Source organism: Scyliorhinus canicula, chromosome 10 (genome assembly GCF_902713615.1).
Source record: "Scyliorhinus canicula chromosome 10, sScyCan1.1, whole genome shotgun sequence".
NCBI classification, from domain to species: domain Eukaryota; kingdom Metazoa; phylum Chordata; class Chondrichthyes; order Carcharhiniformes; family Scyliorhinidae; genus Scyliorhinus; species Scyliorhinus canicula.
In genome coordinates this window covers 85,474,394-85,501,471 of record NC_052155.1, presented here as the reverse complement: position 1 = coordinate 85,501,471, position 27,078 = coordinate 85,474,394, and the positions used below count along the sequence as shown (strand labels likewise).

The following is a 27,078-nucleotide window of genomic DNA, read 5'->3' as shown; positions in this document are numbered from 1 at the left end:
TCCCAACATGCTCCCTGGGGCCCCATAAAATCCTGGCTTCAATACGCAGCTCATGAATAGGGTTGTGTAATCTATGAAACTCAGTGCATGCATTACTTCTAACACTACCCTTGTAATAGCAGAATTGATTCTACAAATGTGAAGAAGTATGTTTCTGCTAATTCAAATTCTGAGATATTTGGGGGAGAAATTTGTTGGCAAGGTGCTAGTGACATTATGCAGTCTTACATTAATTCCTTGGTCCAGGCAAGAACCATGAGCCGATACAAGCACAGCATTTTTCACTGATATCACTGAGAAAACCCGGGCAGGTAGCGGCTTTGTGATGCTCTCTGGCCCTGTGGAATCAATGCACATCTGCATAGTGCTGCTAGAAGCCCGAGATATCTGTGAGTATTGTTTCTATTAGCATGATATGTAACAAATCAATTATTTTTGTAATGTTAGTAGCTCATGCCAGTTACTGCAGATTCTCCTTAATACTCACCCTTTGCCTTTCAGCAAAGCTGGAGCAGCCCTAGCCAGTTGTTTGTTCTGCTCTACTTCATTGATCTCAACAGGAAAGCTATTTAATGAGATAAAAAGACTGAACAAAAAAATAGCAATAATACTGGGGAAACACGTTAAAGCAAGATTGTGAACAGCATCTGCAGTGTAAACATGTACTAAAAAACTGAAAAAACATACACATGAATAAAATTATAGAAAAAATATGGTATGTAAGAAAAATCTAAATCATACTGATCAAAATAGTAACTTTACTTCAGTGGGATCTTAAAGAATATGACTGATAATAGGTAGTTCAATTGAAATTTTCTCACAAGAAATTCCATGTGCACTTTTCAAACGTGAAGCCAATGTGCCGCAGAGAGAATTTCCACTGAAAATAAAAATCCCCCGTCTGCTGGACTTTATCATTTTAAAACTTCCTAATCGAGAAGCAGCTTAGGCTGGGCACCTGCTCAAAGTTATTGCTGTCCTAACATTGTAACTTTACTGCATACTTCGTTTTCATGCCAGGCAGCATTTCTGTTGCACTTGCAGCAAAGTTACAGTGGTGGAACAGGAACAGTTCGGTGGAAATTCCTGAATTATATTTCATGTATGAAACCAACCCCAGCCTTTGTTCTGTATCATTTTCAGCAAACAGTAAAATTGCCAGTTTTGTATTAGTTTGAAATATGAATGCCAACTTCAGGCTGGCAAATAAGATTTAAAACACATTCCCTGATTGTTGTTGTGCATACCGATTTCTCTGTGTGGTGCTAAGGATCCAATTTCTTCTCCACAGTTAAATTTCTGTAGTGAGTGAACAGCAGATATCCTTTGTTGAATACCTTTATTTTACAGCGAGTTACAAACATCTGAATATATCAGTACAAGCATTCCTTACTACGCTTATCGTTTTATAACGGTTCAAATTTTGCGGCCAGTGGCAAAAAAATTACGTCAGTTTTTATTTATTTGTTCGTGGGATGTGGATGTTACTGACGAGGTTAGCATTCATTGACCATTCCTAATTTCCCGCGAAGGTGGTGGCGAGCCACTGTTCATTACTATTACAGTGACACAGACTTTTGTGGGCTTTTGCACTGCAAAATTTGGTAATTAAAGATGCATTTCAGCACAGCACTCTCGACAGAAGATTTGAAATCTGTGAGAGTAAGACAAACAATAAATGAGCCTTTTCAACCAATCAGATCTTTGCTCAAACACATTTGGGAAACAATCCAATTAGGTTTGATTTTGGGCACACAGATTATGCCTGGTCTCACTCGGGTAGACAGCAAGCAAACTTGGTGTTGCCTAGTCATCAACATGATTATACCGTGCTGCCCAGCACAAAATGCACTGCTGACTGGGTGCACACTCTGCTGGGGACCTCACACGGAAAGTCGAGGTCAGTGAATGCATCTTCAAATGATATCTCCTGCACACCACATCACCGACCTCTCACACTGCCCAATGAACAACACCTCTATAACTCATCCATCAGCAATCAAGACTGAAGGACAACAGAGTCCACCTCACTCTCACACACTTACCAATGCTACCAGCCTTATAACCACCTCTCGCAGCTTCCACATACCTCCAGCTATTCAGCCATGGCAGGCACGTCATCCAACCAAAGTGCAATACAATCACTAACGTTCTGTCCTCTGTCTTGAAGGACAAGTCTGCCTGTAATCACAAGCAGCACCAGAGAACCAGCAGGGAATATGCACACTGACGGTTGTAAGGCCTTAGGAGAAGACAATGCTCCACATCATTGGGTAAGCTGTGATTGAAGTCGCTGCACCTGACATTCTGCCATTTGGATAAAATACAAGATGTAGATGGTGTGACGATGGGGTTCTTGCTGTTCATCTCACATGTCTTTCCTCACCCCAACTCTTTATTTTTGTTTTGAGATGTTCAAGATTTGTGTCATGGCCAACCAGTGCAGCCTTATCTTAAACAGCTCTACTAAAGAGACACTGTCACTTGATCTGACAATTGCAGCCACCAGCTCAGATATGTTGCATGCACTTTAGAGGGCAGCAGAGAGGAGCAATCAACATGTGGTGAGTCAGTGGACATGAATGGGCTGCAGCAAGGCCGGGGGAAAAAGAAACTGGCATGTGCCCGTTCTGCTGCCGAGGACTCTGATAAGGACTTTAATGGGCAGCATGCAGAACTCTGATGGAGGTTCACACCAAGATGCCTGGTGCATTGGCAAGCCTGCCACAGGGCCTCTTTTCAGTGCCAAGGAGCATGGAGAAGTTCAATCCTGCTTAACATAAGGTATGTGCAGAGTTTGGGTGTCCATCTGTTCCAACATGGAATTGGTAGTCAACTCCATGACAGCACTTGTGGACCCATCTGTGATGCAGTATCAGGCAAAGCCATCCAGCATTTGAATACTGCAATGAAATTAAGGCTGAGACCATGAGATAATAATAATAATCATTTATTGTCACAAGTAGGCTTCAATGAAGTTCCTGTGAAAAGCCTCTAGTCGTCACATTCTGGCGCTTGTTTGGGGAGGCCGGTACGGGAATTGAACTCACGCTGCTGACATTGTTCTGCATTACAAGCCAGCGTTTAGCCCACTGTGCTTGTTGCCATACAAGTGTAATTTGGTGTGAAGCAGGCACAGGCTGTTGGCATCATGTGGGTACCAGTGCTCAAAGAGGTTTTATGGTTCTCACAGCAGTTCAGCAATCTGTGAACAAGCAGATTACTAGTATTTCTGAGATGCTGATGCAGCAGAGTCATCGTGATGCACTTGTCTGTTGTGTTCTCTCATGAGAGCTGCATTTGTGTTCCCACCATTGTCATTCTGCTAACGCCCATGATGATGTCTCTAAGCCACCCAGTCCAAAACTGTCCTTAGAGGTCATCCTGCAAGGCATCTGCTTTCACCTCTAATGAAAGACAGTAGTCTTTCCCCAATAATGCTGAAGTCACTGGAGTAGCTCTGTTTAGTCGCACTGTAGGTCAGGCAAAGGCGCCATCAATGCTGGCATTAAGGGAATGCATAATGGTTATCATTTCAGTTTTCTATGTGTTATTCAAAGTGCTATTCAATAAAGGTGTTATGGAATGGTTTTTCAGAGGTGGCTTCTATTTCAGATATTTTTGACACTACGATGGTATGTAGCAGATTTATTGAAAGGTGGGGAATTGGAGAGGAATGGTAATGTGGGGATGAGATCTCAGAGGAACCAGAGTCTCAGAGCGGGACTTTCCGGGAAATTGGCAAAGGCCGATGGCGAGGGGAGGGGAAAAGTAATCATAATAATAATCGCTGATTGTCACAAGTAGGCTTCAATGAAGTTACTGTGAAAAGCCCCGAATTGCCACATTCCGGCGCCTGTTCGGGGAGGCTGGTACGGGAATTGAACCCACGCTGCTGGCATTGATCTGCATTACAAACCAGCTGTTTGGCCCACTGTGCTAAACCAGCCCCGAGTGAGGGTGACGGTGTGATGGCAGCTGTCTTTACCATCTAGTATGGCACTTTGAAAAGAAAAAAACTGCAAGGATCAGATCCGACAATGTACACTGGCAGGGGAGCCTCAGATTCATCTGCCTCGCCAGCAACTTAGAGATGTGAGGAACAGGAGTGCCATTTTTAAAGGCCACCACTGCACACAGTGACCAAACCAGTTAACCCTAGATGCCCCCCCCACCTCTCCAGGGTAGTGCCAGGAGACAGTACCCAGGCATGACCCTCCCACCATCCCCGCCCGAGTGCTGTACTCACCCGATCAGAGATACTCTCAAATCAAGGAAGAGGGTTTGCCGGTTGTGTTTGGTGTAAAAGGACTGTACCAGAATGTCTAAGGCAGATGTTTTGTGACAGTGACCGAGCACAAGCCCTTATTGTGAATTTGTTCAGGAGAATGAAGCAATCCCTCCTATTGCCTCAGACCAGCTAAACAGCTGGTTTGTAATGCAGATCAATGCCAGCAGCGTGGGTTCAATTCCCGTACCAGCCTCCCCGAACAGGCGCCGGAATGTGGCAACTCGGGGCTTTTCACAGTAACTTCATTGAAGCCTACTTGTGACAATAAGCGATTATTATTATGATTACTTTTCCCCTCCCCTCGCCATCGGCCTTTGCCAATTTCCAGGAAAGTCCCGCTTTCAGCTTATGAATATTCCCTAGAGCACCGCCCTGGAACACGAATAGCTAATGCTGATGCCTTGAGTCACCTCCTGCTGCTGCCCACGAGCCCAGCTCCCTTGCTGGTGTTGGAAGAGGTCACAATGACCATGAATTTCTGAGAGACATAACCAGTGTCTGCAAAGCAAATCAAGATGTGGACACCAAAGGATCCAACATTGTCAAAATTGAAGCACACGATCCTGAACAGCGCAGTCCGAGGTCAATCCTCCCACATGAAACCTTACTTGACCAAGAAAGATGAACTTAGTGTTGAGGACGATATAATTCTTTGGAGATCTTGGGTAGTTATCCTTCTGGAGCTACATACTGGCCACCATGGGGTCTCTAAAATGAAACTGATCAGCAGGAGCTATGCCTGTTGGCTCAGACATCACCGACATAGTGAAGCAGTGCGATTTATTACAGGAAGATCAGAAAGTCCTTCCATAGGCCTCTCTACACCCATGAGAGTGGCCACGAAGGCCATGGTGCAAGTGTATGTAGACTTTGCCAGGCCTTTTCTGGGCTCTATGTTTCTGCTCCTGATGGATTTGCACTCCAAATGGTTGGAAGTACACCGCACGGGCTCCACGACCTCAAACGCTACGATCGAGGAACTATGAGAGTTTTTGCACGCATGGCATACCAGAAGTTCTGTCTTCTGACAATGTCAGAGCTTTCACCAGTGGAGGGTTGCAGGCCTTCATGAAATCAAACGATATCAGACTTTTAGAATCACCATATCACCCCTCAGCCAATGGACTGCCAGAACGGGTGGTGCAGACCGTTAAAATCGGCATGAAAAAGCAACTGGCAGCATCCAATGACACCAAATGGGAACAGTTTTTATTTGATTAGGACCACTCCTCACACAATGACAGGAATCGCCTTAGCGGAACTGTTAATGGGATGACAGCTTCACACGAGATTAAGCCTACTGTTCAAAAACCTGGCGGGGAGGGTGGAGTTCCAACAAGAGAATCAGAAAATAAATTATGATTCTGTGAGGTCCGTCATATTCAAAACAGGGAACCTAGTCTATGTGAGGAGCTTCTGAGATGGCTCCAGTTGGGTACCGGAGTTATATTGGAATGTGATGAATGTAGAAATGGTTATATATTATATTTTATATTTGTGCCAATAATGTTATTAAAACCTTGATTTAAAATAAATACAGGCAGTATGTCTACTAAAGCTGTAATTAAGGGCAGCATGGTGGCGGAGTGGTTAGCTCTGCTGCCTTATGCCGCCGAGAATCCAGGTCAGACCCCATGTGGAGTTTGCATATTCTCCCCGTCTCTGTGTGGGTCTCACCCCTACAACCCAAAAAAATGAGCAGAGAAGGTGAATTGGCCATGCTAAATTGCCCCTTAATTGGAAAAAAAATGAATTGGATACTGAAAATTTATTTTAAAAAGCTGTGATTTAAATGTTGTACAACGGTGAAGTAATCATTCATTCCAACCAGTTGGTTGCTGGAACTAAGGCACTGTAAAAGAGTAAAGTAATCATTCATTCCAACCACTTACTTGGTTACAGATAAAGGGCTAATGGAATAGTGTTTATATATTTTGGATGGTTCCCGTGTGTAGATAATTTTAAGGGCTGTATTTAATCCTAGCTGAGCAGTTTGTGGAACGTAGTGAGATACAGATTATGTAATTAATGGGAGGAGCCAGGTCTGTCTGTAGTTTTGCAGACTGTTATAAGATTTTAAGTTGAACAACAGTTTGCCGGAGGATTTGAGTCTGACAAGACATAAGTGTACTGGATCTTCTCTCTAAAAGTATCTACACAGCTAAGCAGGTAACCTGTTTGTTAACTTTATAAGTATTATGATCCCCGACCAGACCCTAACAGTGGCTAGGATACGGGACCAAAAATCTCAAAATGTTATTGTTTAAGACTGTGTGGAAAGATTGATTTGTGCCAGAAGTGATTGATGAAGAAATAGGACTTGGTTATTTTAAAACAAAACTTTATTATAACTGCAATCATAAACTTTTAACTTCAAACTCGAAAAGAACTACTTACACATACACCTTAAAATTACTATTTAATTTCCCATTAGCCAACAGGAAAAAACACATACAGCTCTCATTCCAGCTTAAACAAGCAAGGCCTAAACTGATACTTGCATTACAAAGCAGATTTTGGCTCTTATGAGAACACTTTCTTATACTATCTGAAGGTCTTCAAATGGTTGCTTCACTTTAGTTTCCAAGATGGAAGCAGAGGAATCAGATGGTCTGTCGGTAGCAAACAGTGAGGAGGAATCCCCATTGGTAACACTTTATCCCTCCCTCCGGAAGCAAAGGTCACCAATCCGGTTCACACCTCCAGATCCCGTTCCATCCTTACCAGACTAGTTGCAAAGAGGTGGAAAAGACCTCCTTGTTGCGGGAGTACTGAGGGGCAAACAGACTTAAGTGGGGGGAAGGATGTTATGATGACCATGAAGGAAATGGGATTAGCAACAGATCTCTCCATGAGCTTCGAGGAATACGAATTCCCCTGTTCAGCAGGAGGAGGCTCACCCAATAGGAGATGCATAGTGGGATGTTAAAACCTTGACCGGCATCTTCGTAGGTCTCCAGTCTGGGATACAAGCATGGTAACAGCCCTTTTTATTAGTTTAATAAAGGGGGTTATTGATAGAAGACTGACAGTGGCCAAGTAAGTACAGTATGTAATAACCTAATCCCTTGGGGGAGTTTCTTTCTCATTTTGTAAATAACTAAAATGGTATAATTTATTAAGTTCACACCAGTATAGTATAATTATCTCCTTTTCATTTAAAGAAAAACATTTCAGGATAACAGTTCAAAATGGAGGTTGGAACAAAGAACTGAAATCTGCGAACGCTTGATACTCTGATTTTCTTCTGAAGGAAAGGACTTGTTTACCTGTACAACCCTAATGGGATTTTCAAAATGAAGTTTTATCAGAGGTACAACAGAGCCCCACCTCAAAAAAAGGCATCTTTTACCGCTACTATGGACACCGAGGTCCAGCAAAGGATTATGATATTTTGCAATGCTCCTTATTTTCCTAAATGACCAATTAAAAGAGCTACAAGTCCTGTGGGCCTACTGGAGGGCACAATAGACAGAATATGTGGAATAGCTTGAAAATATGTCTGGACACACTCCCAAGGTCTAAGCTTAGATAAAGTGGAGTGGATGAAACTATTCTTTTCCCATCTGTCCAACTGAAATTTAGGATGGAGTGGAAATAGAGTGGAAGCCTGTTCAGTTCGGATTCTAGCCCAGATCTTGACTCCCCCATGTGGTTGAGTAAAAATACATCCTCCACACCCAGGAACTTTGGTTTCTTACTCTCTTAAAGGTGTAATTTTATATTTTATTTATTTTCCTGGTATGATTATTAATTACCATTGTGCCAACTGTAAATAATCAATATTCATTTCCACATACCAGACAAGTAACTGCCATTTTTAAAATCAACGCTACACATTTATGCATATTCAAAAACTACAGATACAACATGATCGGAAGGTAACCACTGGGTTCCATTATTTTTGATTCCATTTCGAACATGCCCAAGAAACACTCTTCATCACTTGTTTGGACAAGTAATCTTTTGTAGGGATTCAATCTTGCTTCAGCCACATAATCGATCTTTATAATTTACTTACAACCACAGACAGACCAATTCACAAAGCATGCAATCAGATAAATATTTAGAGGTTTTTGTCTTTCCCTTGTTGTCAATGTTTCCCTTATGTACCAACATTTACAGTAGTGCATTCTACAGTTCCTACACTGAATGTATTATCTTCTTATTAATTTCTAAGTGTGGAAAGAATGTTAACTAAACTAATAGGCAAGGAGCGGAGTGTAAAGGTTTAAACATTAGTACACATACAACCAATTAATACTGAAAGTTTCCTTTTTGAGGAATCAAAATAATACAAAAGCTGTGTAAACTGATGTTGAATCTCTTAAACATCAAAGTTGTAACCCATCGTTCAACAGACTTGCCAGTGAGATATGCAACAAAGCTAAGCTTTATCGCTTACACTCTGCACAATAGAGGCAGCGAACATTCTTCTGGGCAGTAACGACTTAGCAATGTTAATTCTTTAACATTACTACAAACCCATGTACGCGTTTGACATTTTTCCACATTTGTTAAGATTCGCTAAAAGTAATTATAACTCATGTCAACAAAAAGGATACTCACATATTAATTGTTAAACTCATCACTGAACCAGTACTATTGCAATCTAAATGGACTAAATATATTCTACAAAGCAGTTGGCTCAGTATCAGATTCTATTCAAAGTTTAGTCTTCATTACTGACCGTGAGTTGTTCAAAAGCTCATTTACATACTGCTGAATGATAGTATGTTCATCATTTACCCCATCTAGCAACCTGAATAAGTTAAACCAAGGATAAAGGGTAACTGATTTAGAAATCAGAAAACAGTTTATTTCACAGACTGGACGATGTGGGATATGGACTTTAATTCCAGAAAATACACCCATTAAATAAATCCTTAATATTTTCACAGTTGTTGTAAAACTTTGCGAGTCCTAACGGTCCAAATTGTAATGGTCTGTCTGCTTATATAATGTCAAGTTATCAGAAAAGCTCAACAAAATACAAGATCAGTATTAAACATCTGCATATAATATATTTGTCAGACATATAACTTGATATTTCCATTTGGTAATACTTAAGCAAGGATGCGTAAACTAAATATCCAACTTATACAAAGCTTAAATTAGCATATTAAGCACTTATTAGCACATAAGCCAAGATCTGTAGCAACCGAGTAAACATGCTGAATTCACATCCATATGGCAGCCAAATTGGGCAAAAACCTGAAATCTTTGTTCCAGCAAATAAAATGCAAAAAAAAATCTAAAATTATCCATTTGCATTCTTAACTTAAGCGTAAGAGAAAAAACAAAAATCACATCTTGACTAAAATATTAAATACTTTGTGACTGGTGCAAACCTTAAAAGTCAAATATCATGCAAAATATCAGCAAAGCAGTTCCAAAAGAATAAATTTCATTTTTTTTAATGAACAATCAGTGTTTAAACTGCTGCAGAGTGACTTAAGTATGTTATATTTTGGGATGCTGAATTCACATCCATATGGCAACCAAATTGGGCAAAAACCTGAAAATCTTTGTTCCAGCAAATAAAATCCAAAAAAAAATCTAAAATTATCCATTTGCGTTCTTAAATTAAGCGTAAGAGAAAAAACAAAAATCACATCTTGACTAAAATGATATTAAATACTTTGTGACTGGGTGCAAACCTTAAAAGTCAAATATCATGCAAAATATCGGCAAAGCAGTTCCAAAAGAATAAATTTCATTTTTTTTTAAGAACAATCAGTGTTTAAACTACTGCAGAGTGACTTAAGTATGTTATACTTTGGGATAGTGAATTCTGCCAGGATCTACGTCATCTAATTGAAGGAAAAGGAAAAATAAAAGTAAAAAAGTCAACATAGACTTGATGGGCTGAACCTCCTTGAGTGCTGTAATGATTCTGTGACTCTGTATTAAATCCTTACTTTACACTCACAATTACTATTTTTAATAAAATTAGCAATTGGAGGAAGACACAGCCAACAATAATAAGTAGTAATAGTAAAACAAGGAAGGATGTTTGTGAATTACAAAACAGAAATTCTGTCTTGATGTTCTGTTTTCTGACCTCCTCATTTGGATTTCTGACTTCCACCCATGCAGTATCACCTATATTTTATACAGCACACGAGCCAACTTTATGAGGGTAAAATAATTTGGTTTAGAACAAGTGCTAGCCAAAAATAATATTTGGGGAAATACTGTGATGAAGCTGTTGTATAAATATAATCCTCCAGAATCCAAATGAGCCCTTTTGTTAATTTATTTAAGAACTGCCTTCTAGCTGACATGCAAATAGATTCATGCCATGGTTTCAGTACAATTTATACAAAACATTAATTCCATCGAGATAGGAATTTTACACGTGTCCCAGAAACCCAGTCTGTGTGATGTAGAAATGTTTTTATAAAGATCCTAACCAACAATGGCTTGGTGAAATCTGTCTGCTTCAAAAGGGAAAATTGGATAACTTTCTAGAATGCAGATAAAATGCTCTCATGACAAAGAACTCCGAGCCCTGCGCTCGGCCGGAGAATTGCCGCAACTGTGCCACAACGCCGGCGCGCGGTTCTCCGAGGTGCGGAGAATCGGCGTCATTTGCGCTGGCGTGTTTGGCGCGCCGCCGGCTGTGGGCTGCTGGAATCGGCGGGGCCGCCAATTCTCCGGCCCGTATGGGCCGAGCGCCGTTCACCCCTGGTTGCTGCCGGCGGGAACACTGCGCGAAGGGTCGGGGGGCTGCCTGTGGGGCGGGGAAAAGTGCTCCGATGGGGTCTGGCCCGCGATTGGGGCCCACTGATCGGCGGGCCGACCTCTCCCCCCCCCCCCGGACCCTACTTTGTTGCGCGGCCGGCCCTGAACCCCCACTCCATGTTGCGTAGGGGCAGGCGCGCTGAAGACCCCGCCGAGAAGGGAGGTTGGAGCGGCGTGCACCACACCAGCGCCGTGGTGGCCCCCTGCAGGGGACAGAATCGGTCGTCCCCATGCCCGTTTCACGCCGTCGTGAAATGCGACGACGGCGCGATCACTTCGTCTCCATTTTGGAGAATTACCCCCTAAAACCCCACCGTATTAAACAGTTACATGTATTTATTTTCAGATAGTTTGGATATTGAGTATAAAATGCCACTTGGCTTTTAACTGATAATTAAATGAGTTCAGACAAAGACAATGTGGATGATTGGCAACAAGCTCCTAGATTCATTGGAGCAGTAACACATCAGCCTCCCTTCCCCACCAGAACAAATGAGTGAAGACAAGGGTATTGTAACACTCATGTCAAAACTGGGCCGATGTCCCAGTGAATGGAGGTGGGCCTTCTAACCTGCCCAGTTTGGCTCCCATCTGCTTCTGTTCCCTCCTCGGGTCTGCTTCCAGAGACGGCGGCTCTCACAAAATCCCACAGTGCAGGAGGCAGCCATTCTGAGCCTCGAGTCTGCCCCAACCCTCTGACAGAACACCCTACCTAGGTCTACTCCTCCGCCCTATCCCCAGAATTCCAGTTAACCTGCACATCTTTGGACACTGAGGGGCAATTTAGCATGGTTAATCCACCTGACCTGCACATCTTTGGACTGTGGGAGGAAACTGGAGCATGTGGAGGAAACCCACACAGACATGGGGAAAACGTACAAACTCCATGCAGGCAGTCACCCAAGGTTGGAATCAAACGTGGGGCTGTGAGGCAACGGTACTAACCACTGTGCCACCTGCAGAGTCTCTTACAGCCACCCCATGAGGAACATAGCATGGGCAGGCAGTGCCGGGCAGAAATTGGGATTGTGACATTGGTATATGGCTAGACTCGCAATTCCCATCTCAAAGATGAAAATCTGTATAAAGTGCAGAATTACAACTCCCATTGGACAAATTGAGATTTAACAGAAAATGAAACTGGGACCAGTAATCAGGATCCTCATGCAGAATTAACAAAGATGTTAAATATTGCTGTCAAGAAAAGCATGGCATACAGAGCAGATTCATTTCATGATGTGAAAATCAAAAGGTTGTATATTAATATTTAACCTTGTTTCTTTTTCTTTTTTCTTTCTCTAAGCATTGATCAGTCTAAGAAGAAAATGCTAGTTTCCAGTGGCAACCAGAACATTTTGTGTATATGAAGTTAAATGCATCAGCAACAGGTCCACGGGGAATCATACATTTTATATGAATCTCATTAATCAATCTGCCCAATGAGTCATTATCACAGTTTCAGCAACTCAATGACCACTGTCATTGATAGTAAATAGAGGACAGATTAGGTTTTGCATAAAGGTAGTTAAATAAATCCATATATTATAAATAATTATCATCCACATTTTTATTAGAGTGAAAAACATTCAATAGAGTATTATTGCTCGTCAGAATTTGTGCAGCAAATAGAAAACATTAGAATAAGCCATGAACCCATCTGTTCCTCCACGTACAGCAGTTTGGATCTCCCTTCTTCAAATCAACTTGATTTCTTTCTCTATTCTGACAGCATGCACATCATGATGTTATGTATAAAGTTCTTTACAGACAATAGCACTGCGACGTTGAGGGCTGAATTGTAATTACCCAAAAAGGGGTGAGCTGGGGTTGGTGCAGAGATCAAAATGCTGAAGATCAGGAGAAAGAACAGAACCTGCCTTGAAACCACCCACTTCCAGATTTAACAGACGGGACAAGGGGTGGATGACCAAACTAACTACACGATGAAGGTTGGTCATTTAATATTATAAGGAAGCTGCCTGTCTTCGTTTTAACTGTTGTTCCATTTTAACCAAAGGATGCTAGGTTTCTCAGGCCCAGGAAACCCAGCAAACTAAAGGATGTTAGAAAGGCCGAATAAAGGAGATAGGTGCCTTGACAGCACTGCTTGTGGGTCAAGAGCAACATCATTCATTCCTGGTCCAACAAGCTATCTAGTATCATCAAACCTCCCTCCACCTGACCATCAAACTCTCACTGCTTTCCCCTGACCACCATTACCACCCCTTACCCTTGTGCCCCATGCAATCCTTCACCATCACCCCACTATGATTCAAATTCCATTCCCAGCCATGATCTTTCTGACTCCCCCACTGCATCTCTGAGACTTCAGCTTTGTGAAGCAGGTTTACCCGCTGAAAATGCGTTCAGACTGTCAATCAGACAATCCGTGAACAGGAACTGCATTTCAAAGGAGCCTTGCAGTTATATTCTGCAGGACCTTCTGGGTTTCCAGACATCACAACAGAATTTCCCACATCCATTGTCCTCCCCCACTACCCCTATAGCCCAACACAGAATTTGCTCCCTAGCAAAAATCCAGGCCTTATTGTCCATTGAAAGAGCTTCAAAATGTGCTGTGGTCATGAAATTTGCATGTTACATTGAAGAATAAAGAACATTGCAATTTTCTTTGCCTCGCTAATGTATCTCCCAACACTTGATCACTTATTTTTAAACATGCAGTACTTTAACTTTGCAACATAAGTTTAATACTTTTTTTAAGAAACAATCCATAGCTATAATGTAAAAATGTCTGAAAGAAAATATTCTTTGAACTAATAAGTCTGAGCAACAGGACAGCTACACATTACTTTTCCAACCAAAAGCTCCACTTCATAAACTAAGCAAGACCACAATAAGCAAATTTGAACTAATTGCAGATGCATCAACATGCTTTCTCTCTGCTCTACTGTCACATTCTTTTCTTTTATTGGCCGAGTTGCCTTCAAGCCCTTTAGTGAAATATTTTCCAAAAATTATTAAAATGGATGAGGACAGTATGAGATTGCTTCCTCTATGGCTTTTGAAACATTTTTGCTTCCTCTATTCATGCTGTGCAAAAATTCCTAATAGGGCAGGTTTAAATAAAGAGGTATTCATAATCCTGGCTAATCTGTGATTTACATATTTTCTGTATGACCCATAATCTGTCTTATAACGACATAGGTTCACTGCAATTACATTTGGGAATTAACCAATTAGGTCTACTGTGTGGAGAAAGTGATAATTTAATCCTCAACGTGTTCCTAGCTACATAATTAACAATTTCCATCAACGTGACAAGAGGGTCAATAAATACTCACAAAAAGGATGAGTAATGAAAAACAATAGTTTGCATTTCCAAAGTGATATTAACATAGAAAAACACAAGAGGCGGAATTCTCCGCTCCCCACGTGGCATGGGAGAGCCTCCCGACATTTTTCACGCCCCCCTGGCGCCCCCAGTGATTCACGGCGAACAGCGATTCTCTGAGTCTGATGGGCCGAGCAGCCGGCCCTTCATGCCCGTTTCAACATGGCAGCAACCACACCCGGTTGCTGCATTCGTGAAACGGGCGCCAGATGCCCGTTTGGGGCATTTAGGGGCCCGATTGGCACGGGAGCACCACGACTGTGCTCGGGAGGGGACCGATCGTCGGGCCAGCGTCCAAAACAGACACACTCTTTCCCCTCCGCCGCCCGGCAAGATCAAACCGCCACGTCTTGCCGAGCGGCTGAGGAGAAAGACGGCCACCGCGCATGCGCGGTTCGCACCGTCTGCACGATGAAGTCATCTGCGCATGCGCAGGTTGGAACTGGCAACCCGCGCATGCGCGGATGACCTCACAAATGCGCCGTTCTGCGCGTCATTTCCTGCGCGACGAGGTCGTGGCTTGGAAAGACGGAGGCCCGCTCCTAGCCCCTCGGGTGGGGGTGAATTAGGTGCGGGGAGTGGGCCCCGAGGCCGTCGTGAACCTCGGGCGATTTCACGACAGCCATCCCGATTTTTATTGGGAGCGGAAAATACCGCCCAAGACCCATTCGCAAAGTGGTTGCTGAGCTCAAGACAAATCTATTAGGAGCCGTTACCAAAATCCTGATTAAAGAGGTGGCTTTAATGAGGATGTTAAAGGAGCATAGGGAGGTCAAGAGGTGGAGGAGTTTAAGAAAAAAATGCCAAATCATTGTGCCTAGGCAGCAGAAAGGAACAAATGGCAATGGTAGAGCAAAGGGTGGGGAAGTGCATAAAAGCCGGATTCAGAGAAACATAGGATAGGGAGAGTTGTAGTGCTAGAAGAATGAGACCACAAAGGAATTTAAATTTAAGGGCAATGATTTCATATTTGCGGTTCTGCTGTAGAAAGAGCATTGCAATAAGTAAGCTGGATCAGATATTGGACAGTGTAGCAATCATGCAATTCAATCAAGTGCTTTGAAACTTTATTGATTTAAAATTGAATTAAATAAAATATAGTATATAGAGTGGCAAGATGGTGAAACATACTGGATTATAATGCAATGTGCAAAAGCAAATTGTGCAAATTGTTCACCATGGGAAAGGGTTCAAATTACCAAGAGAGACACGTTATACATTAGGAAGTTAGGAGAATAAAGGGACGTTAAATTGAATGTCTTTTGTGCAAAATGCAATGGTAGGTATGGTAGCAATTATGCTACTGGACTAGAAATCCAGAGCTTTGCCGTATGTTCTGCAGACATGAGTTCAAATCCCACCATGGTAGTTAGGGAACTTAAATTCAGTTAATTAAATACATCTGGAATAAAAAGTCAGTTATTAAGCTCTTGGATTGTTGTTAAAAATACAACTGGTTTACATTCCGCTGATTTCCTTTCCAGGCCTGGTGTATATGTGACTGTTGACCCAAAGCAATGTGGTTGACTCTTGGTTGCTTTTAAATGTTTTTTTCACTCAGTTATATTAAATAGCCACAACAAAGTACATTAAGAATAATACTGGACAGGCCACCCTGGAATCAACCTGGACATCGTACTCAGCATAACACAGTTAACCCTGCAAACTTGACTTTATTAACATCTGGGGACCTATGCCAAAAAATGCGAGAGCAGTCCCAAGTCTAATCAATACTGGCATAGACACACTCATAGAATCATGCCTTTCAACCAAAGTCCCGGACTCCTTCATCACCATTCCAGAGATGTCAGGTGCCATAACAGGACAGCCCCACCAGAGGTGGCAGCCCAATGATAAACATTTAGGAGGACTAGCCCTGGGAGTTCCAAATTCACTTCAGACCCCTTTGAGTTTTAGGGCAGCAGATCAAAAATGGTCAAGGAAATCTCCTGCTGGTTGAACCTACTACTATCCCTCATCTGATGAATCAGTACTCTCCATGCTGTACATGCTTGGAAGAAGCACAGAAGGTGGCAATGACAAAAAATATACTCTGCGTGGGGGACTTCAATGTCAACCACCAACAGTGGCTCAGTAGCACCTCTACTGACCGAGCTGGACAGATTCTAAGGAACATATCTGCCAGACTGTGCTGGGGGAATATAGTGAGAAATGTATATATTTTTTTAATTCATTTTTTACGGGATATGGGCATTGCTGGCGAAGCTAATATTTATTTCCATCCCTAATTGCCCCAGAGAAGGTGGTGGTGAGCTGCCTTTTTGAACCGCTGCAGTCCGTGTGGTGTAGGTACACCTACTGTGCGATTAGGGAGTTCCAGGATTTTGACCTAGGGCAGGGAAGGTGCGGCAAAATATTTCCAAGTCAGGATGGTGAGTGACTTGGAAGGGAACCTCCAGGTGGTGGTGTTCCCATGTATCTGCTGCTTGGTATCACCTTCACCCATTTACCAGTTAAAGATGGATCAATAAGAATATCCATTGGAGCAATCACCTTGTAGTCCCTGTGAAGATGACCTCCTATCTTTACACACATGACCCCCAATATTGTGTTGTGTCATACTACTAATGTGTTCAATGATTCAGAACAGGTCATAAGCTCAAAACTGTACATGCATCAGATGCTGGAAGCCAACAGCAGCAATTGAGTTACATTCAACGAAAAGTCTGCAAATGCATGACTCAGCATATCCCTCAGACCATTGCAATCAAACCTGGAGCTTAAAGCTGGTTCAACAAGGAACGAAGAACATGCTAGGAGCAGCATGTAAAAACGAGGTACCAACCTGGTAAAGCTGCAACATGCATGCAAAAAGGCAGAAGCAGCATTCCGCAGGTGGATGCAAGCAATCCCACAAATAATGGAGCAGATCAAAACTCCGCAGATCTGCCACAATTGGTCATGAATGATGGACAACTGAACAACTAGCAGGAGGAAAAGCCTCCATGAACATCTCGACCCTCAACAACGACAGAGCCCAGCACGAGTGCCAAAGACAAGTCTGAAGAATTTAAACTGTATGTGGCCAGAAGTGCTGATTGGATTATCCAATTCTGCCTTCTTCCAAGTCAATTTGATTCATTCCACTTTGATATTAAGAAAGAGACGAATAAATTTTGTACAGCAATAAGGCTATGGATCCCAACAAATTCCCATCTGAAATGCTGTAAACTTGTGCTCCAGATCTGTCTATGCCTCTAGCCAAGTCATCCGCTACAGCTCCACCACGGACATGAATGCGAAAAATGCAAAATTGCTCAGATATGGCCTTTCCAAATCCAATCTGGCTAGTACTACCCATCAGAATACTCTCAATCATCAGAAAAGTGAGTCACTGACAATACGATCAAGTGACCTGCACATCAATACAAGTCTGGGCTCTGCTAGAGTCACGTAGCTCCAAATCTCTTAAAGCCATGGTCCAAACATGGGCAAAAGTGCTGAATTCCAGAGGTGAGGTGAGAGTGACTGCCCTTGACCTCAAAGCCTAACTTGACCAATTGTGGCACCAAGAATCCCTAATATGATGACGTCAATGGGGATTGGTGGGAAAATCTCCACTGGCTGTCGTCATATTGTTATGATCTCCGTCAAGTTCAATTAATTTTAAAAATAAATTTGAATATCTAGTTATTAGCTGAAAGGTTGACACCACAACATTTCATGTTCTAAAACATGTAACAAATAACTAAAAGCACCATTGATTAAACACTATATTTGTAGTTAACTTATACTTTAAACCACAATGTAGGATATTCCTTCTTTTATTTTAGCACAATCAAAAACACACAATACAGAAAAACGTCACATTGTCCCTTAAGTAGTTATTCAATTATCCTGGATCCAATTCAAAGGGATTCGTAGCTCCCAAGGGTTTACTTCTGTAGTTTTCCATTCTCAGCCTGGGAAGTTTTAATTTCAGAATTGTCTTTCACAGGAAGATGTGTGCCCCCGCCGGAGATTCTTCCTCTAGTACAAGCTAAGCCAATCTTCCAGCCTTGCTTTAACTCCTCATGAATTCAGTCCTTTCAATTGGAGTGCGAACTTCCATCCACATTCCTGTATGGTGAAACACAGCATCTTACTGCCTATAGCTGCTCTCCTTCTCCCAGCAGACTAACCTTGTCTGTGAATTTTCATTGATATCTTAGACCCTTCCTCTCTCAAAGCCAATTTGCAGGCAATGTAAATCACACGGGCTTTACGTCTAAGTAGAAATGCTGGTTATCCTCGAGACTCAAACTTTTTTATATTAGAAATAAATGGACAGTTTAAAGCACATTTGTTTAGAACCCAACATTCTTCATACTTTTCTGGGTCTTTGGAGACTCACAATCTATCCACTGTTAGCATACAAGCTGTTGTCATTGTCTACAAGTATAAACACCTTGCAACTTCTTCCCAGTGAAACAATCTGGGCCCTCTTTAATCTCTAACAATTAAAACACCACGGTTTGACCTCAGGTTGACTTCAGAACAGGTCACTCCTTCATTTTATCTTGAATTAAAGGCACAGGGCCAAAACATAAAAAATACTATAAACCCCATAATTGTAAATATATACCACAAAGGAAAATAGTTGTGGTTGTTGGAGACCAATCATCTCAATCCCAAGACATTGATTCAGGAGCTCCTCAAGGCAGTGTGCTCGGCCCATCCATCTTCAACTCTGTTGTCAGTAACCTTCCCTCCATCATAACGTCAGAAGTAAAAATGTTGGCTGAAGCAGTCCTCGCCCTCATTCAGACTTGGGCTGATCGGTGTCAAGTGATATTCACACCATACAAGTGCCAGACAATAGCTATCTCTAACAACAGAATCTAAACATATCCATTTGACATTCAAAGTTATTACTGAATGTGCACTCTTCCATCATCAATACTGGCCATAAACTGAGCCAGAGAAGCCACTTAAAATATATATACGGTGGCGACAAGTGTTTACCAGAGAATGATATTCTGTGGTCGGTGCCTCACCTCCTGACTGCCCAAAGTTTTTCCACCATCCACAAGGCATCGGTCAGCAACTTTATGGAATGCACCCCACTTGCCTGAATGAGTGCAGTTCCAAAGACACTCGAGAGAAGCTCAACACCTTCCAGGATAAAGCAGCCCTTTTGGCTGATACTCCATTCACCACCTCCACCACCGGGATACGGTGGTTACAGTGTGTACCACATGCAAGATGTCCTGCATCCTTTGTAAGGTTTCTTCAAGAGTACAGGCCAAACCTGTGACCTCCATCACTTGGATAGACAGACAATGGCAGCAGGTGCACAGGAACACCAAGTTTCCAATCAAATCAATCACTATTGTGACTCGGAAATATATCACTGTTCCTAATTAGTGCGTGGTCAAAATCTTGGAAATCCCTTCGTAATAGCACAATGTAAGTACCTTCACCATGGACTGCAGCAGTTCGAGAAGACCTTCTTCAGGGGTAAGTGCGGACGAGTAATAAATGGTGGTCTTGCTAGAAATGTCCACATCCCATGAAATAAAAGTAGACTTGTGATATAAATAATATATAAATGCCACTTCAGTAAATAGTATAAATGTCAGAAAGATTTAAGAAATACGGCAAAAAGACAGATGTGTTTGGATTAAAGACAGTCCCACCACACCAAGAAGCCCAGATAAATCCAGGTTTGGGCACCTCAGTGAGGGATTGAGGGGTTGGGGGTCTGAACTTGGGGCCTGGGTTCAAGAGGCTGGTTGGGGGAGGGGGGGGTGCAGGAGTAGGAGGGTTAAGGGGAGGCTAAGCTTGTGGGAGAGATGCTGTCTCTAATGGACCCAGTGGACCAGCAAAGTTGGTTACTCCCCATGCCTAATACTAGCTGTCAGGCATTCTGCACAGTGTGGGCCTCCCCACCGCTGTGAGCAAAATACCAGTGGGGGCAGGATGTGACCCACATGTGGCAATTTATTCACCACTTAAGAGCCTCAATAAGCGCAAGGATAGACAAGCCACCCACACCTTCCCTCAATCCATGTAAATTTCACAGGGGGGTAGGCAATATGATACCACCCGCTGGATTTTACATGCCCCTTGTCCAACCCCAGCATTTAAACCCACTGGCAGGGCAGTGTTAAATGTAGCTCATGCTTTAGAATGATCTTCAAGACTGGATAATAGGAAGAAAGAAATTCAAAAAAGAAATTGCCACCTCTTATCTGACTGAGTACATTTAGCACTGTGACAGCATGAGAAGTAGGTCAACGTGATTACTTTCTCAGTAGTGGATGTGTGTCAAAGGCAAGATTATTAAGAGAATTGAAAAACTTTGATAATTAGCAAGGAAAAGTTGTAACACATTCTGAGTCTGTAAATTCACATGTTCAATTGAAAGATGTCCACTGTGAAGTCAGTTTCGATGAAAGAAACGATAGTAAGTTGGCTTATAAAATTAATGATGTTAAATTGTTTTGTGACGTTAAATTAATTTGTAATAATAAACTATACATCCAAGCACCTTTGGAGTGAAGAATCAAGTTAAATTCAAAATAGGAGTCACATGAGCATATTTAATCAAAAACAACTTTTGCATGAATCTAGAACCTGTAAATGAATTCTTTTTACTCATAAGTTACTTTACAACAACATTTTTGTTGTGCAAATTTTGCTAGCATTTTTAGTACTGTTTCTCAAAAATCCTCAATTCTATGCAATAAGTTGATTAGCCTTTTATGGTACTTGTTGATCACATACAATTTGCACAATTATTTTAATTAAGTGTATAAAATAATGCACTTTCAACTGAGACATGCTTGCTACAAAGAGTATCGGTGACCTATGCTTAATACAAAGGGAGCTGAATAATATGTTCCTTGCATAAAAAGTACAACTGCTTTTACTTTATGTTTACCTTTCAAGGATGCATAAAACAAACTGACTTACCTCTTGTTTGGGCTGGGGCTTCCTGAGGTTATTACTGAATGGGAGAACATTGAGTCATTCATGTTAGGAGGAGGTCTTGAAGGCCTAAGAATGCACAGAGACCATAGTTTATAATTAATGTTTTATTCTACATTTGTGATGCTTACAATGCTCAATGATACAGTTACAAAGTACCATCCTCTGCAAGACAAATTAAAAATTGCCCATAACTAAGCGATTTAATATGACATAATAGCTTCAGTTGTTTCCTACTCTCAGTCTGAAAACTCAGCAAATTGCTAAGATGTTCTAATAGATTTCACCCTAACATTCGTTCTGAAGGACTGAATAATTTTATGACCCACTGAAAAGCACACTGACTTGAAATTATGCAGTGCAAATACGAGGGATTAACTGTCAAATGGATCTCATTTGTCTGCTACTTAAGTGCTTTAACATTTCTGTTAAAATGATGGACAAAGGAACTTCACTGAGCATTTACATGCTATTTTTTGCAGTACTTTTAAAAGGCCATATAGAATCAGAGAACTATAAAGCACATGAGGAAGCACATGCAAAGTCCATCTCTTAGAAAGAGCTATTCAATCAGTCCCAATGCCTGCCTTTTCCAAAAAGCTTTGGAATTTTTTTTCCCTTCAAATATTTGTCATTTGAGAGTTATTATTATGCTTTTCCCATCATTTCAGGAAATGTATTCCAGATCATAACATCCAACCACTGGTTCTTTTGCTAATTACCTTAAATCTCTATTGTCTAGTTATAGACCCTACTGTCATTTGTTATAGCTTTTCCTTATTTACTGCATCATAACCTTTCATAATTCTGAACACCTTCATTAAACCTCTCTAATGTGAGGGTCTTCCGGTGGCGGCATGTAGGTGGCTCCTGCTCGAGGCTCTAGTTTTTGGAGTTTAATGCTCAGTTTCAGCGGCAGGTTTTGAACAAGTTGGTGTAGGAATACATAAGGAAGGTGGGGAATGTTGAAGATCCAGAGGAAAGCTGCTGAGAAGAAGGGGACGAGTGAAAGCTCGCTGTTGGGTGAACAGGACAGCCCGGCTGCAGGAAAGATGGTGGAGGCTGGATCGCTGGATGGGGCCGCTCCCCTCACAGTGGAAACTCTGACGAAGGTGATGGCTGGAGAATTCGAGAGGCAGTTTGCTAAGCACATGGAGGTGCTGTGGAGGGAGATGATGGCTGTAGTGAAGCAGTGGGTGGAGGAGGCGATTGTCCCGGTGAAGGAGGCAGTGTCAAAGACATCGGCTAAGGTACAGGGCTTAAGTGGTGGTAATTGTTTCCTCGCCTCGCTACAGCGAGGTTCCGATTTTGCCGAGGGGAGAGAGCCGTTTGCATCGCAAACTGTTTGGCGCCTGGCACGGTTCCCGTTTGTGGCCTCTCCCAATATGCACCGGCCTTGTTTCGCTTGAGCGCGAATGTAACGAGGCCGGAATATCAGGCCCGATATCTTCCCCCCTCATCTTGACAATTATACACAGGTTTGAAGGTTAACATGGATTCCAAAGTACATCTTAGGATACAATGGTCTTTTTGACATACTTAGTCCCTTTAAAGCACATAAGATGACTGTGGTCAAATATACGCATTGCAATCTGAACCCAAGTTAGTATTGTGGATTTCTCCTCAGAATCTCCCCAGATGCTAATCACATGAGAGATTCCAAATTCCATTCCCAAAAACATGAGTTAAAATCTTCTCATACTAATGCTTTGTCTTAGCAGTTTGCCTTTGGAAATACAGTCCAACTTTTGCAAATGACTCTTTTAACCCACACTTCTGGTCCACCTTTAAAAACGAATCCAGTCCAAGATTTTATACCACTCTCTTTTAGGTTTCCTTTGTCTTAACTTCTTTTACACAAATACTGAAATCCAGTCACTAATTTCCATAGTTATTTCAAGTCGCATTCCACAGGCCGAATTGAAGTCTCACAAATACTGAAAATCACTTCAGATATTTTTCTGGCAGGTCAGCCTTCTTCCCAGCTCTGTCTGTCTTTACTGAACAGTTCTCTGTTCTGGTACCCTTAACCTCAGACATCTGAGAATCTTCTCTCAATTTCTCTAGTTTCCTTAACCAGCTGCTCCTCAGATCTCTGCATTTGTTTTCTTAACCATGACCCATTCTTCATGGCATGGCTTTTATTCCAGCAAAGCTGAGAACTATGTTCCCTCTCTAGCCTTCTAAACCAACTGTGAGAGCTGCTTTCTCTCTCACTCCCTATCTCCAACTAAAACTAAATGTTTCTCCACATTCCTTAGAAACACCCATTTACCTCTGATGGCCTGGTTTATTCCTCACACCGTAGCCCTCTCGAAGCACAACAGGAACACAGTTGAAATGTAACCAACCCCCACACATACAAATACCTTTGTCCAGCATGAATCTAACTGTAGGTTATACCCTTCCAGGCACAGAAGTATGAAATTAAACACACTTAAAAACTATACATATTTCTAATGTTTACTAATTACAAGTCTAATTCCCTTAAAACTACTTTTATTTTCCTAATGATAGAAAACTTCCAGACGGCATGGGCAGACTGGTAAAATGAACAGACACTCAGCAGATGGAATTTAACACAGGCAAGCGTGAGGTGACATATTTTGGAATGAAGAATAAGAGGTAATATGAACTGAAAGATTTAAAGGGGTGCAAAGACAGAGAGACTGTACAAAGGGCTATAAAGGTGGCAAGACAAGTTGAACTGCTGTAAAGAAGCATATGGAATCTTGAGCAAAAACAAGAAGGGAAAGTTATGTTAAACTTTTAATTAAAACACCATTTAGATCTCAGCGAGAGTATTATGTTCAATTCTAGGCACCTAATTTTAGGGTGTCAGGATGTTGGAGAGGTTGCAAAAGAGGTCTACCAGAGGTACTCCAGTTATTTGGAAAGGCTGGAGAAGCTGGATTGTTCTGTTTTAGACCAGAGAAGTTTGAGGAGATTTGAAAGAAGTGTTCAAAATCATGAACAGTTTATAGAGTAAACAAGGAAAGCACGTTTCTCGCAGCCCAAGAGTTGGTAATTAAAGGGGACACATTTAACGTGAGAGTTGCCAACAGTGAGTTGGCGCACGATGGCTAAAAAGGTGATGAAAACAGAATCAATATTATCATTCCAAAAAGAGCTGGGTAAAATTACAGGGTATGGGCAAGAACAGATGAGTAGAATTTATCAGTTAATCAAAGAGAATGTGAAAGAACCAGTACAGGCACAATGGGCAGGATGATTTCTTCCTGTGCTAAAATATTCTGTGATTTCAATGACATCATGGAATGGGTGTCATTGATACTCATGGAAGCTGACCTTATACCCCCTCCCTTTTCAGGAATGAAGGGGAGCAAACACTTCAGACTTCTATCAAGATCACATAAAAGATATATCACCCTTCTGCCCATGGACTGGACCACCGTCGCCCCAGCAAATTTCTGGCCATTATTTCTTGTTTAGTTTCATTAGTGATTAGTTATTTATTTACTCTAGACTACTGCTGGTTATTGTATTTCGTAGTTTTTAAATCATACTAGAAAGTACTTAAATAAATGTTAAAAACAAGGCTTACCCATAGTCATTTCTGTGCAGCAACAAAGACAAGCACATTGTAAGAACATATAAGTAATTAACTGCTATTAATTTATAAATTCAATAAGTTCAAGAACAAATTCCCTTCAGAGGTGTTGGAGTGGAGCAAGGATGAGTTTCCTATGTTACAGTTCTAACTTAAATTGCATAGTGTGATAGATTTAATAGTTAACTAAATATCTTTTCCATTTCACCCACATGCATCTTTCTGAAACCGAATGTCCTAGATTGTGCTATGAGCAGTGAAGGAATGGCTTTCACCTTTCACCTCATATACAGTTGCCAACAGGTAGCGGGCAGTCAATGGAGATTTCTACTCCTGTGGCATTCGTTTGAATTTTTGTCTTCTATGTGGGAACTGCGGAGTCTGTGAACAGGACAAGCAGCAAAGAAACAGTTCAGTCAATAAGGCTGAAGAATCCTCCCAGAGGGGGGGCATGGTGGCACATTGGTTAGCTCTGCCTCACAGCGCAAGGGAACCAGGTTCGATTCCGACCTTGGGTGGCTATCTGAGTGGAGTTTGCACGTTCTACCCTTGCCTGTGTGGATTTCCTCCAGATGCTCCGGTTTCCTCCCACAATCCAAAGATGTGCAGGTTAGGTGGATTGACCATGTTAAATTGCCCCTTGGTGTCCAAAGATGTGTAGATTAGATTACGGGATTGCGGGGATAGGGCGGTGGAGTGGGCCTAGGTAGTGTGCTCTTTCGGAGGGTCGATGCAGACTTGATGGGCTGAAGGCCTCCTTCTGCATTGTAGGAATTCTATGATTCAATGGCACAGCAGGAAGTAGAAAACAGGAAATATAATTTAACATTAATTTTCAGGGTCAGCGAGGTTCTTCAGCATGTCTTTTGCGTTCATTGTTTTGAAATTTAAACTACAGTTCTGACAATTTATTGATAAACATTATTCTACTTTCTGACTCTATCAGCTGTAGCTCAGTTGGTAACACTTTTGCTCCAAGTCAGAAGGTTTTGGTTTCAAAAATCCCTTTTGAAAAATTCTAGGCTGACACTCGGGAGAGTACTGAGAGAGCATTGCCATTGTCAGAGGTGCTGTCTTTCAGATGAGACATTAAACTGAGACCAGGCCAGTACTCTTCGGTGAATGTAAAGGACCCCACAGCACTATTGTGAAGAGGAGGAGGGGAGCTATCACCGGAACCCTGGCCAATATTAACCCATCAATCAATATCACTAAAAAGGAGAGAATATCTGGTCATTATCACATTGCTGTCTGTGGGAGCTTGCCGTGGCCACATTGGCTGCTATGATTTCGATATTACATCAATAACTTGCCTATATTACAACAGTAAATACACTTCTAAGTGACGTTATTGGCTGTAAAATGCTCTGGGACATCCTCGGATTGTGAATAGCACTCTCAATGCAAGTCTTAAATTTCCTTCCATCTCAAAAGGAAGCTGTTTAATAGCATGCTTCATTTGAAGCTCCTTAGGTTGCCATGACAAATATAAATGTGATATGTTAACACCTAGGCTGTTTTCTACTTGCTGGTAAGATTCACAAGTCTGGTAAATGTGTCAGCTACTTGATGCACACATGGTTTCCTGGCAGATATAACAGGGATCCACCATGGTTGCCTGAAAAGACATGGCAACTTAAAAGTTGAGTGGACATGACACATACCTATAGACAGAACTGGACAGGTAGTTTTAACATAGCCATAGCTCTATGTAGTAGAGGGAGCAGTTATTCTCTTATAGTATGTAAATTATTTGCAGGGTGGAGGGAGGAAGGGGAATGGAGCAATATCTTGAAAGGCACTGCCCCCATATGCCTCGCTCTCCTTTTTTCCACATGGTCCCTCATCCTCTTCCTTCATTACAATGTCAAACAAAGGAATGTCCATTGAGAACGTTCCGCCATGTCTAGTGACTCTTGAACGGTAGACGGGGAAATATTGCCTGGGGATCTCAAAATAAGTCAGACGAAAGTCCAGCACTGGCTGGAGGAAAATTGAAAAAGAATGGCTCAAAAAGCTTTCAAGCTTCAGTAATCCATAGTCAAGGCATTTCCAAGCTTGAGGGGGTTCTGGCAGAGGTTCTCGGATGTTATATCCGAGGTTCTGGAGGTGAGGGTGTCCCCGAGAAAGGAGGTGGCAATATTTGGTGTGTTAGAAGACCCGGGAGTGCAAGTGAGGGAG

The 27,078-nt window shown here is 41.9% G+C and overlaps 1 protein-coding gene across 22 annotated transcripts in view; it reads right to left on the bottom strand.

Annotated features, from left to right (window-relative positions):
• Nucleotides 1–27,078, bottom strand: part of dtna (dystrobrevin, alpha) — a 254,287-nt gene that overhangs the window by 82,588 nt on the left and 144,621 nt on the right. For 5 of the 22 annotated variants that reach the window (XM_038809279.1, XM_038809280.1, XM_038809281.1 and 2 more), the window contains exon 10: nucleotides 21,312–21,395. In XM_038809279.1, the coding sequence (XP_038665207.1) occupies nucleotides 21,312–21,395 (84 nt within the window). Of the gene's footprint in view, nucleotides 1–487; nucleotides 587–8,981; nucleotides 9,054–16,788; nucleotides 18,474–21,311; nucleotides 21,396–24,891; nucleotides 24,904–27,078 lie in introns of those variants that run through there. The other 17 variants (XM_038809268.1, XM_038809270.1, XM_038809276.1 and 14 more) reach the window with 8 other exon arrangements.